Source organism: Dryobates pubescens, chromosome Z (assembly GCF_014839835.1).
Source record: "Dryobates pubescens isolate bDryPub1 chromosome Z, bDryPub1.pri, whole genome shotgun sequence".
Taxonomy (NCBI): domain Eukaryota; kingdom Metazoa; phylum Chordata; class Aves; order Piciformes; family Picidae; genus Dryobates; species Dryobates pubescens.
The window spans coordinates 117,407,919-117,422,087 of NC_071657.1; the positions used below are offsets into that span (position 1 = coordinate 117,407,919).

The 14,169-nt window shown below is 41.4% G+C and overlaps 1 protein-coding gene across 1 annotated transcript in view; it reads left to right on the forward strand.

The window, feature by feature from the left end:
• The window catches only part of MKLN1 (muskelin 1), a 116,166-nt gene that overhangs the window by 28,785 nt on the left and 73,212 nt on the right, over window positions 1–14,169 (forward strand). The window contains exons 5-6 of the mRNA XM_054178606.1: window positions 5,104–5,213; window positions 9,409–9,601. Of these exons, the coding sequence (XP_054034581.1) occupies window positions 5,104–5,213; window positions 9,409–9,601 (303 nt within the window). The remainder of the gene's footprint in view (window positions 1–5,103; window positions 5,214–9,408; window positions 9,602–14,169) is intronic.

The window sequence follows — 14,169 nt, forward strand, 5'->3', positions numbered from 1 at the left end:
TTTGGAAGTATCCGTAACACCTGACTTTAAGAAACCTTAAGAGGAGCAGGGGAATAGTTAGAGGTTTATTGCATCAGGAAAAGTAAATAGTTTGATTTAAACAAATTGTGATGCTTCCCTTACTGGTTTTTGGGAAATAACACTTTTTAGTGTAGTCACTGGAGGGCTAAAGGGGTGATTGGAAAGTTTATGAGCTACTTCTGGACGTGTGAATTGTCTTCCATCAAAGATTTTTCCAATGTTCTGAAGTGTAGCAGTAAGTTGAAACTTGTTAGGAAAGTGAAATTCTGACCGGTTTTACTACTAGAATTTTTTTTTCTCTGATGTGACATGAGTATTTATATAGCTTGTTTTGTTGGAATGGGTTCCTCCTGTAGCAATAAGCATTTGGCATTAAATACAAACCTAATATTAATGTATTTAACTGTCACTTGCTACTAGTTAGTTTGACATGAGTTTTCCTTTTTAGGTCTATCTTTAGCCTTTTGTTTCTTGAAGCTGTCTGCTATGAGGAAATTCCTGTGCTAGGACAGAAATGAAAACCTTTTTGCCATAGCCTATTAAAACCTCTAGCTGATGGCTAGCATTGGTTTGTTTATGAAGTTGTGAGAGTGTTCTTTGCTGTGAAACAACTGCAAAATGAGGTTACGAAATTCTGTTATTTTTCGTATTCACAGCTTGAATATGTTTTCAGTTTGTTAAAATTTCCAAGCTGCTAGCCAAAGTAAGTCAAAATTCGAAGTACCGTGCTGTGTTCCTTGTCATGCTGCCAGTAAACACGAGGCCAAAATCTGCCCTTTTGGACTCTTGGAGACTGACACTACAGAACTTTTGCTATCAGTGAGGTTTGGCTGTTTGGGGCCGGCATTAGTTCAGCAGTGACTTGCATCAGCATTTGCTTTATAGTTGTGCAGATGAGTGTGCTGACCACTGTTAGTAATCTCACAACAGTGAAGTTTATAGTGGGCAGGCAGGAGGAACATGGCATGAAGAGAGAGGAGGAAAATACATCCTACAACTTCCGCCACTCATGTATTAGAGGATGTTTCAGACTCATAGCAAAAAAAAACACCCCAAAAACCCGCAACTCAAACCTACTCTCTCCTTCTGTCAAGAAAAGGCTTGCACTTCTTTTAGTTAAATTAGTTCAGTTTCGTTTCCTTGGCACTGAGCTGCCCAGTTGTGCAGGCTTTTGACCTACTTGACAAGTAATTTTTACATTTCACGTAGCACCTCATTAAAAAACTTGGGAAGGGGAAGAAGATAAATATCTGGATAAAATATTGAATAATCTCTTTTATCTCTATCAGCTTTGTTTCTGGCTCTCTCTGTGGTTACTTCAAGCAGAGATTTTTGTTCTTTGTACTATGTCCTTGAAGGTAGCAAAAGGTGTTGTAGAGGCTGATGGTTATGAAGGAGCTTGAAGAAAGAGTTAATTCTCGTATCAGTTTGTTACTAATATGGGAGTTACTTGTTAAGCTTCAAGATATTTAAGCCTTGGTGTAATAGAAATGAGCATATTAGTAACAAACTGGCATTTGTCTGCTGCACGTAGAAGAGTGAGACAGAAATCAACTTGAGGTATTTGAGATTACTGTGATTAATACCTCTGCCCCTGACCCCTCTACAGGGCTGCAGTCTTAGTCTGGGCATAGATTCCAATTATTGAGAAATATCCCTTAAAATTATCCTTGTACAGGTGAAGAACTGTTTAAGTGACCTAAATACCTTCTGCTAAAAGGTTATTGATTTTTATGATTAATTATTGTTTTTTTACCTCCCACTGTGGAGTGACAGTTCAGCTGGTCTGAACATGTGCTTCAGGGTGGATTGCTGTGGTACCTGTAGCAAAACAAAATCCAAACATGCTGAGGGGACTTTATGTTAAAAAAAAAAAGGAAAAATAACTTTAGCTTTCAATTTGACAGCTTTTAATCATAGTGTATTTCCACCACAAAGATAGGTATGTACATGGGGAAAAAAGCAGCACAGGAGAAAGTGGATAGCATAAGGTGTGGGCTCTGCAGCTGTTCTGCAGGATAGGATAGTCACTGATCTTTAGAGGAAGGTGTTTCACAGCTTTTGCAGAGGCTCTGGTAGCATTGTGTCTACCTAAGCTGCAGTGTGAAATCTGAGGTGGATAAAGGAGCTGACAAATAAATAGTTGTTGGGAGATGTGAGGAAAGAAATCCAGGATCCTAGACTGCTGTTATCCACAAAATTTGTTGCAAAAATAAAATTGAGATTTGTGTGTCACACTAACAAGTGATGCTTTTTGCTGTTGGTGTGACTGTTGCAACGTCCTTGTTGCTCTCAATGTCTCTTTCCAGATCTAAATTAGATTGTGGCTGCTCTAAAAGGAGCTGTGTCTAAAGAGCTAAGCACTCCTATGGAGGCCTCAAAAAGGAGAGAGCAGAGAAAGGGATGAGAAGTGCCTCATCTGGGAGCCAGGGAAGAGGTTCAAGAATGGGAGATAATGCAGCAGGACACTTGATCTTTCCTAACTGGATAAGAAAGCACATTACAGTTTCAACCCTTCTGCTTTGTTTCTTTTCCTGCTCCTATGGGGTAGTTTAAGAAGATCACGTTCAGTTTTCTCTGCCTGTGCAGCACTAGGGAGGCATTTCCTTTGCATTCTCTACACAGCTGCTGTGCTTTCCTTAAAGTAGATGAGAGCACCATGAAAATCTTGATGTCAGTGGCACCATTGCTGGTGTTTTGTTTCCTTCTAAGAAAGATCTTAGCTTGGATTTAAAAATAGAGAGGTGTAGTGTTGGCAGGTTGATGGCTTTGCATGTTTTTTTTCCTTTTCAGTAATCATAGCTACCTAGGATTCTTACATACATCCTGGTAACGTCTTTTGTGCTGTAGTTGGCTACCAAGATCAGAGGGTGTATTCTTAAATTTTCCCTGGGGGAAGTTAATTTCAGTTCTGAGAAGACCTGCTGAAAACAAATGGAGGTGTATACCTCTGTATTTTTCCTGGAATGAGATGAGGTGGTTTGTTTTTTTTTTTTTTACCCAGTGTTAAGAAATTGGTCTCAGGTTCACCATCAGGAAATGTATGGTCTTGGTCCATTTGAGGTGGTGTGTGGTTTGGTGCAGTGTTTGTGCTGTGAACTGATGGATAGACTTGGATTCTTTAAAGCCTACCAAATTTAACTTCACTTGGGTCTGCATTCAGGTCTAAAGAAACATCAAGTGTGTTACCCTTACACGTGGTGTTTTACGAGTCTGCTGCCTTAATAGGTGGGATATCCAGGATTGTATTTGTCTCTGTGCTTAAGATTTATTTAAGTGTAGTGATGTTTCATGCTCTTATTGGCAGCACTCATCTTGTGCAGAGGACAAAACTAAGCAAGAGAGAGTAGAGTTGGATTAGATGTTAGGAAGAAAGTTTTTTTTACTCTCAGGGTGGTGAGGCACTGGCATAGGTTGCCCAGAGACGCTGCAGATGCCCCCTACCTATGAGGGTTCAAGACCAGGTTGGATGAGGCCTTGGGCAACATGGTCTAGTGGAAAGTGTCCCTGTTGTCCCATGGCAGGGGGTGTGAATGGGATGATCTTTAAGATCCCTTCCAGACCAAACCATTTGTGGTTGTAAGAAACAAATTTCTTTTGTGGAGCATATGCAGAGTGGACAGAAGAAGAGTGATTCTTGGGTTTTCTGACCAGTTTGCTTCTCTCCTGTCTCCAAAAACATGAACCCGCTAGGAAGGGTTCTGAAAGCATCTCGCTTTTAGTGCCTAACAATCAAGTAGAAAAACTGAATGGTATGATTTGAGAGCTGTAACTTATAAATTACCTACTTATGGACATAGAAATCAGTTAAGGGACTTTGCTTATGCAATTCTTTGCAACTTTTCTAAAATTCTTTTCTCTTGATGTCTGTTCACAGTGGCTGTCACGACTCTTTAGCAATAGGTTTGTGCATTCAGCCTTGAAAATTTAGAAAATCATGTGTTTGAGCATATGTTTGTGCCCAGGCACATGGCAGAAGATGCTGGATGTAGATTGTTGGAACAATAAATGCTGAAGAAACTTTGAAAGATCAGGAACAACTTCTAAGACAAGTTTTGGGGTTTATTTCCTCATGGAGTAGGTCAGAAGAAAACGCTTAGTTCAAAAAGTTAAATCCCCAGGCTATTTCATAGTAGTTGGAATGACAAGGAGCAATTTCTCTGTTGCAAAAATAGTTTGTGGAAGGAAGTAGTTGTGCTGCTGGGAACTACTCATTCATCTCTAATACTATCTTTTCCTGTTTATCAGTTACGGTCAAATAAAAAGGAAGCCACTTGATTTCACTGCAGTTTTAAGGAGTCAGAGTTCACACACAAGTTTTCTGGGAGTTGGAGTTGCATCAAAAAGCAGAACCAAGTCTTACCCTGCAGGTTAACCAGTAGATCAGTGCAAGACCACAGCTGTTAAGAAAGAGCCAGTAGAGAAGCCTTAGGTGAGAGGCTACTGTGTTTCATGGGTCATTTAATACTTCACGTATGCTTGTTCCAATACACAGATAAAGCAGTATTAGCCAAAAAGCTGCACAGATTGAAGCTTTATAAAAAGATAGAGGTTGGGTTTTTTCTTTTAATAGGAAGCTGACAGTTTTTCCCTCCTCCACAACTTGCAGACGTTACTAATTTTGTAAAATATAAAACACCCAAGCTTCTTGTCTTCACCATTAGGGAAAATAATTGTTGCTGACAAATGTGGATATAACAGTACTAAGAGGAGCAAATACTGTCACTAGTATGCTCGTGATTCCCTTCCATGTCAAAATTTGTTGCCTTTTTGAGCTATTTCAAATGAGAGTACTTTTGCTTAACGCAAGCTTCTGCTCTGTCATGATCTGCAGCGTGAATGTTGCTTGGCACAGTGTGCTTTCAATGCATCATGTTAAAGCTGTCATTTGGTGATTTATTTTTGTTTTTACTTTTTTTGCTTAAGCTTAAACAAACTAGAACTTACGTCAAATCAAAAAATACTGAATTTTGTGTAACCTTTAAAAGCTTCTATTGTAATAGTACTATGTACAGTCTGATGAGATGAACACAGTGCTGTTGATATTTACATCTCCTTTTTTCCTTTTACTCTTTTCTCCAGTTCCACTCTTATCCTGGGGACCTAGCTTCAATTTTAGTATCTGGTATGTTGAACTTAGTGGCATTGATGAACCAGATGTGGTCCAGCCCTGCCTCAACTGGTACAGCAAGGTAGGCCTGCATTTTAGATGCCTGTTTGAAGAGTTGTAGTCTCAACATTGTGAAATTTCTCCTGCTGCAGTTATGTGACCTTTTTAATTCCTCGAGTATCAGCTATTAAAACAACAAACCTGCATAGTTAGGTGGCCATGTGGTAGGAGTTTGAAGTGGAATATTTTTTGAATGGCATCTGCTGCTTCTCTTAAAAAAGGAAACCAAAACCCAAACACCAGGAAAACAAACCCCAAAAAACCAAACCACAAAACCCCAAGAAAACCCCAACAACAACAAAATGCCACCCCAAAACAAACAGTAACAAACCAAAACACTTTAAGAAAACCTCAAATTGCCATTTCCTGTAAAAAGAACCCTTAACAACAAAAAAACCCAACAAACGTCCCACAACCAACCCTACCAAAAGTGTAACACCTCCCCTCCCCCTCCACCCCCGGACAAACACCAAAAGAACCTCCACAAACAACAAGCACCAAAAAAACCCCTCAAAAATCTCAATAAAGCAAACAAACAATCCCCCCTAACAAACAAACAAACAAACCCAAACCAATCCTAAAACAACAGTAAGAACAACCCCCAAACTGTCTAGGTGATCATCACAAGAAAAGCCTAAGAGAGGAGCACTGAGTCCAAGGGAACAATATTTGTAAAACAGTATTTGCATTGGGAGGGAAATGAATCTTAAAACCGGGTTCCACCTTCCCCTTCTTCTTACCTTTTGGTTAGCTATTTTTTGACCAGGCAGACTTTCCATAAGTGATCCTGGGGCCTTTAGGTTGACATATGCAGCTTTTGTTGCAGGGGATAAAAATGAGTTTGCTTTAAAGAATCCACGTTGGTGTCTTCATTGTTGCATCTCCTTGCACTTCTGATATTTCTCTCTTAATGTTTTCTGCTGGATACTCTGGGTCCCACTGAGATGAGATGATTTATGCCATTTGTCACTTTGATAGACAGAAAGTTCAGAGGGTTCTAAACATTATTTGTCTAAACTGTATTTAATTGAGTACAACAGAGGCCTTTCCTGTGGGAAGGAAGTGCACACTGACAACAAGAATTCATTTCTTTGCTGCTTCTTATGCATAAATCTTCTGGAACAATTAATGAAGTTCATATTGTGTTACAGAGAAGACACATCCTTCCCAGCTGAATAAGCCTGAATAGTGGAGCAATGTGTCTCTGCTGCCAGGAGCAAAAACTTCGAAGGGGATAAAGGTTGTGTGTGGTAGTGCTAAGACTTCCTCACCAGTTTATGGTTGTGCCAGTGTGGTAAAGACAACTTGTGGACATGCTGTCTGCCTTTATGCCAATATCATGAACTCCTTTGCGAAGGATTTAAAGCCAGCACCAAAAGTCATACTGGAAATTATCTGTAGCTGCTTCATGGTTGTGGTCATTAGTCTGGCGTTTGCTGATGCCTGGTTCTAAACCATCCAGTTGACAGAGGCTGCTGATGGTTTTCTGAGATTCTTTCTGCTGCCTCTGCCTCCCAGGCATTTTTGATCAGTTGCTGCAACCAGGAAGCCCTGATTGTTTTTACTTCTTTTTTTGTTGGTCTGGAGCCATCTCATGATGCCAGCAACTGTTTTGTTCTGTCTTATCCCATGGAATCAACAATTTTCATGGTCAGCATGTATACAGTGACAGCTTCTCCAAGGGGTGCCAGCATTGTTCTTCTAAAGCTTGGAGCACTAAAGCAGCAAGGCAGAGACAGTCATGAGCGTTTGGGCTCTGCTAGGATCAGTTGCCAAGATTTTGGTGATGAGAGCATGCCTCGCTAATGTTCTCCTCTCTCACAGTACTGAAAGGCCACTGTTGCTGGATCCATACAGGAGAATATATTGACCTGTATTTAGGGAGAAGGCAGAAAGGTTGACCTGTTTCTTCCAGGTCTTTGAGACAGTGTGAATCTTTTCATGCATATTCTTGGAAGTCTCAGAGACTTTGAAATCTAATAATTCTTTGCAGCCTGAGACATATTAGATGAGAAGTTCTACCCAAAGCTGCCCACATCCTTTTTGTTGTGCGTGCTTCAACCAGCCTCCTTTTTCTGAAGGGCATAGAATTGGGGATAACAGATGACCACTTCAAGCTGCAAGCACGCTCCTCAGTTCCCTCCCTGCTGCTTTCTTCTTGCTGTCCAGCTCAGACTGCTGCCTCCTGAAAGAAAGCCTTCCACTTGGCTTTCATTGAAGAGGGGGCGTACTAAGTGGGTCTAAGTTTAGCAGCTAAGAAGTGGCAGTTTATTGATGGCTATAACTTTAGATTTTGATAATGAACACTTCAATATTTTTTAATTCTGCTGGTGTATTTGACAGTGTTAATCTCTGTCTCATGCTCCTGGAATTATTTACAGCTTCAGATCAAAGCTATTACTTGGGTTGTCATGCCGTTTAACTTGTATGACAGGTTTAAAAGACTAATTTTTAATCTTTTTATACAGTATTTTGCATTTTTTAGTTTTACATTTAACTTTTTTAATGTACCACTTTGTTGTTACTGAAATGCAAACTTACATTGCATCGAATGGCCAGCCTGTATCCAACGGTCAATTCATGTTTTATAAACCAGTTCCAGCATCCATGAGAGGCTCAGTGGAAATACATAGAGTCTGAGTTTTGTCTAACGTCCAGGCTAGAGAAGCTGTTAAGTGCAGAAGCTGGTTCTTGCTGGTTGTTACTGGTGTGCAGCTATCCTTTTGCTTGCTGTCTCTTTGAGCAACAAATCTGGTGTGGTTTTGGCCTTGACTGATGTATGTTTACAGACAACATCTTAAGTGCATCTTAGAAATAAAAAAGTCTGTCTCTATATTTTTTTTTTCCCCCTCCAGTTTTGCTGCAAAACTGTTCTTGCTTCAGTAATTCTTTGCCACAGCCTTGCATTTTTATTGGTGTATGTCCTTGGCCTTTTTCATGTGGGCTGGGAGCTCATTTTTCTAAAAATGCATACTTCTGGCTATTTGCAGCTGTGAAATACTGATGGATTAAGAACTAAAAATATAGCTTGTGTCCACATTCCTCTTTAGCTGCTTTGGTTTGAGATTCTTGCTACAGAGCCATTATTTTGAGATCACTAATTTTTGTTCTATGTCAGTGTTAGTTACAGGTCTTCAGAAAGATTTTATTCATTTAAGTATCAGAAACTTCACTTTTAACTGCGGTGTCTGTTTGGGAGTAAAATCTCTTGCCTGCAATTTGATCAGTCTTAAAGATGCGTCAAGTTAACATTTGCCTTTTACCTCTGTAGATGAGTGTTATAGATGGAAATTGAGATGATTCCCTTTTAATGCCTTAGAATTGAGGTTTGGAGAGTCTAGTTGAAAGAAGTGATTCTGCCACTTGTCAACTTAATAGTCTGTGTCACTTAGGCATATTGTCAGCAGCTTTGAGGATGCAGTGGATGATTTGGTGGGTTAACTGCACAAACTGTAGCTCATACTCAAGAGTTTACTATTCCCTCACTTTTGTGTGCCTGGATGCTTGACCCAACGTGGATTTCTTTAGCTTTTCTCGCAGCTCAGTGGGAAATGGGCAGCTTTGCCTCTGTGTTATGAAAGCAGAGGTTCTGCTTTGAGATACATGGGAATATCGTGACTGTAAAACTTTGGTGTGCACGTAAATCCTTGCTGCTATTGATCCAAAGTCTGCAGGATTTGGGGTCAGCCCTGTTGTCTGCTTTCCCATTGCAGGAGCAGTGGTCATTGAAAGTATTCCTGTACTCCTGGCTTTTTTTTTTCCCCTCTTCTGCTTCTCGAAAAGCTGTGACCTACTTACTCTTCTAAATTATTTTGTTATGTAAGAGTCATACAATCAAATTATGTAACGCTGATAGCGAAGGCTTTTTCCTGCCCTGTTCTTGGTGTAGGCCTTGAACAGCAGGGACAAGCAGATGGGGGAGGGAGGGGGGGCAGGAGTAATGGTCACTCCAGAGATCTGGGACACTGTGCACTCTCTTCTTCTATGCTTATTAAATTGGATGATACCAAGTTGTATAGTTTGTATAGTGTTGGAAAGTAAATGCCTGCACAGCTTGTAGTGTCTTTAATGTAGTCTTCCTCTCTAAGCTTGTCAGCAATTTATGTGCAGCATGTAAGAGATCCTGCTTCTGTCTCCTGGCAGGTTCACAGGTAGTTCCCAGGGTGCTGGTAAAAGCAAAATCCACATGTCTTATAGGTTTTCTTGTGTTCCAGTAGTACCGTGAACAGGAAGCCATTCGCCTTTGCCTAAAGCATTTTCGTCAACACAACTACACCGAAGCTTTTGAGTCACTGCAGAAGAAAACCAAGATTGCTCTGGAGCACCCTATGTTGACAGACCTGCATGACAAACTGGTGTTGAAAGGAGACTTTGATGCTTGTGAAGAGCTGATAGAAAAAGCTGTGAATGGTAAGACAATCAAGGGGTTCGGTATACTAATTAAAAGCATTGAAATGATGCTGCTTAATGAACGTTAATGTGCTTCATAGTAGAATTGGAATGTCCATGTGCTGCTCCATATCTAAAGTGGTGGGCTGTCAGCTCCTCATCTTGTGATGCGTATGATGAAGACTAAAAATTGTTGTGAAATCAGTCTACTTCTGGGAGTGTCTTTCCCTCAGAGATGACAACGTGGTACGTTTCAGTGGGTAAAGATAAGTTCTTTGTGTGGCTGGCAAGCAGAAGGTGGGTGTAACTCCCAGAAAAGTCATGAGTGGTGAGCAGGGAAGCATAAAACTTGAGTTCTCAGTAGTGATCTTGATCATGGTTTCTGGTTAGAGCTTACCACTGAGTTGGTATTTCAGCAGAAGTTTTTAGCTGTGGTTGAATGAGAAAGCTGTCTTTGCTTATAGGGAGAATAGTCTTTGGTGTACGAGTCACAGGGACTGGAGGCGCAGCCTGTTTACAGGGCAGGACATTGGCAGATAGTTTCATTCTAGCAACTATTAATTTTTTTACTTGGAAATTGTTTTGCTTAGGGCAGTGGTCTAAACAGCTCTCAGCTCCTAAAATGAGGGAGATGGACTTTCTGTTGATAGAAGGGAATACAAAAACAGTTGGACTATAGCACCAAAGTGTCCCCTAAGACCCATACAATGGTTTTTGGATCACAGACTGAGAAAAGAGGTGCTTTTGGTTGTGGGTGCAGTGCTTTGTGATTATGACTTACAGGAAAATTGTACTGGTATAAGATGAGAACCTTGTGTCTGATGCCACTAGAGTTAGGAGCTCAGTTGACCGATTTCCTGGATGTCTGGCACCAAAGATTATTATTCTTTTGTTTTTAGATTTTTGGGCTAACCAGTCATTTTGTAATGCCTTTTGGACAAATGCCAGCATACCTGCTTGACTCCAGCAGTGTGGTTTCTACCACTGAAGTTGGAAGTGGTTCTCAGAACATGATAGAAACAGTAGCTTTAAAATTGAGGTTTGTCTTCCATGAAAACCCACAATCTTTTTGTGAATAAGCTGTTCAGCTACACACACTGTTGGGGAGCTTGCTGCAACAGGCTGTCACAAACTGCAGTTAATGGCTTTCCACGGGTTTTGGCTCAAGGTTTCTCAATTGTGTACATAGAACAGCTGAGCTCTGCCCTGCACTGAGATCCCTGAACAGCTGCAGGCATTGAGACTGAGAATTTCTAACGTTCCTCCTCACACTCCTGAGACATCGTTGTGTTGCTGGCTGGGATGAGAGTGTGAACAGCTTCCTGCAATGGAGGGGCATTTTGCAGCTGGCAGCTTCCTCCTGAATCGCCAGGACGAAAGGGAGGGTTGCAGGATGAAAAAGCAGCAGGAAGCCGTGGCTGACTGTTAAGCATCTTTGCAGTGTTCCTCAAAGACACGAGTGCCTTGAGGGAGCTGGTGAGCCCACCAATATGAAGCAGGAGCTGTTGAGAACAAGATGGGGTCTAGATGCTGGTGGTGGTGATTTTATCAACGCCTCGGTCTGCTGCCTTGGCCATGGCTCAATTTTGCCAGTGCCTAGAAGCCATTCTCCTTCCAATTCATTGGAGGCTGTAGTAGAAACTATTTCTTAAGTGGAATTTCCCTAAAACATACTGAAAAAGCTCCCTCAAGAATGGTTTGTTGTTTTTTTTGGGGGGCACTAATGAAGTGAATGTTTGTGGCCTTAGTTTTTGGGCTGTTACATGTCCATTTCCTTTAGTATTTAATGTTTAATATACTGCATTCATTCTATTCAACAGTTTCATAAAATCATGGTTGTCGCGGTTGGAAGAGATCTTTAAGATCAAATCCAACCGTCAGCCTAAGACTGCCATTGCCATTAAACCATGTCATGAAGTGCCATGTACACACATTTCTTGAACGCCTGCAGTTGTGGTGACTCCACCTTCCTGGGCAGGCAGTTCCAATGCCTGATCACTCTTTCAGTAAAGTTTTTTTTCCTAATATCCAACCTAAACCTCCCTGGCACAGTTTCAAGCCATTTCCACTCATACTATCACCTGATACTAGGGAGAAGAGACCGATCTCCATCTCACTACAAGCTTCTTTTAGGTAGTTGTATACAACAATGATGTCTCACTCTCAGCTTCCTTTTTTCTAGACTAAAGAACCCCAGTTCCCTCAACTGCTCTTCCTAAGACTTGTTCTCTAGACCCTGCTTGAACTTTACCCTTCTCTGGACACACTTCAGCAACTCAATACCTTTATGATAGTGAGGGACCCCTGTAGTGAGTTTCCCCCTGGGCTTGAACTGAGGTGGTATTTCTTTTCTCTCTCAACTTGTGAGTGGGGTTACAGTCTACAGTGCTTAGCTTTTCCAGATGAGGAAGGATTGGCATATGACCTGGTGGAAGACTGTAGGCCTTGTATTGAACTGACAAAGGGATACTTCCTTCATGATGTGAATCACCCTGCTGCCCTGGTTCTTGTAATCATGTCCTTTTTTTTTGGGGGGGTGGGGGTGGGGGAGGCTGAGGAACTCAGCATCGCTCAAGCAAGCTAGAGAGAAACACTACAGCTTGTTTTATCACTCATTCTATATTCCAGCAAATAGTTACAATCAGAGGTTGTGGGTAGCTTAGCAGGGCAGCCTTCAAGTGGCATGATTAAGTTTTGTCACTACTGCTGAGGGAGAGAATAATATGCATGAGGATGTTTATATTGCTTCCTTTTAATTTGTTACTTTGCTAGCGGAAGTTAAATGTCAGTGTATCCATCACCCGTTGCTCCATTGCTCATCCTTAATGATTTTGCTTGTCTTCGAACGCATTAACCTTCCTTCTCCATCCTTCTGCAATTCTTTGTGCTGTCTTCAGCTTTTCTACCTATTTAAAGCTCTGCCACTTCTCAGCACCCTTCGGATAGAAGTATCTGTCCTGAGACACTGAGGCTGGATCCCGTATTTGCTTTAAGCTGACACAACTGCAGGTTTTTACTGACTGGGTTAGTCCTGCCCTTACTCAGGACGCAGTGTCCCCTGGCACTCGTGCTCATGCTGCCACGTGTCCAACCAGGTCAGGAAGCTGATCAGGCTATGATGGGGGAGAGGATAGGACAGACCTGCTCTGGTAGCCACAAAAAAACTGGAACTGCAGCAGGAACAGTTTGTCCTGAGTGGTACAAGATGACAGTCAAGCCAAGGTGTTGAGTGTAGCTGGTATTTAACAGCTGGGTCCTTCTTGGTAGGATTGGAATAGATGCTTTCAGCCCTCAGCATGGTCTCCTGTGTTATTGCTACCATCTGCTTGGTATGATCCTCCGCAGTTACCTGTCCTTACTCATTTCTGCATCTCTTAAGCTCCTCTGTTTGAAAGAAGCTCATTTGCACCTGGCATTTTACTATTTTACTTCCTCAGCAGCTTTGTTGTGAAGTCTTCCTCATTTGTTGCTAGTCTCTAAGGTGTGGGTGTTCTTATGACTGAACTCCTCTGTGTGTTGTTTTTCCAACTGGAAGCATATTAACTGCAGTCCTCTGCCTGGTTGGAGTAGTGTAGTTGAAGTGTAGAGTTAATTGAGATATACAGGCTCTTAAATTATCCCTGAAATCATTCAAAGAGCAAACTGTTCTGTAACAGGCTGGACATGAATATGTGAACTTCTGACCTCTTGCTGAACTGAGAGTTCATTGCCTTAAAGGAACAAACAGAAGCTCCATGAGCTTGACAGAGATACTGCACACTCAGTTCGGCCTAAAATCTCTTCTGGAGAGGCTGAAATTTGCAGTGGTAGGTAGTTAAAAAGTGAAATGTGATGCACCTCTTGCAGGCTATTTCCGTAGGCTTAGTCATGTAGAAAAAGAGTAGGTGGTCAAGAATTAGTGCTAGCAGAGCTAGCTCTTGTTCTTTTGCATTGCTAATGATGAACGCTGTCTTCCACCTCACATCACCAGATGATTTCTTTTGAGAGCACAGTGGCAGGCAGCCACACTTTTCCCGCAGATTCTTTTGACTTGTGCATTACACTTAGAAAATGGGCAAATGGAAACTCTGGCAGCTCCCTGACTTCCTCTCAAAAAGAAAAGGTTCCCTAAATCTCAGTTGGTTCACAGACTTGGTTCAAATGCTTCACATTTGGATTCATTCCTATAGCTTTGTGGTGGGTTGAAATTAGCCCCCAACTAATTTGGAGAAACTACCCCCAAAACAAATAGCCAGACCAGCTCAGTTTGGGATGGAAGCAAATGAAGCTACATTTACAAGCAAACTACAATCTAGAAATATGAAATGCAATGAATATGTACAAAATACACAATAGATGTACTCTCTCTATATATTTACAAACAACACAGACTCCTCAGAGCTCCCTGTATGGATGCAGGGGGACTGTTCACCTCCTCACCCTCCTGACTCCCTCCTTCCTGTTACCTCACACAGTAGTCAAAACCTGGCAAGGCCACAGAAGAGAGAGAGAAAGTTGCAAGCAGAAGTGACAGAAGAAAAGAACTGTTTATGCCTCTGCTCTATATTCCCATTAGCAATCCAATGAATTATATAGGCCATATCATTATT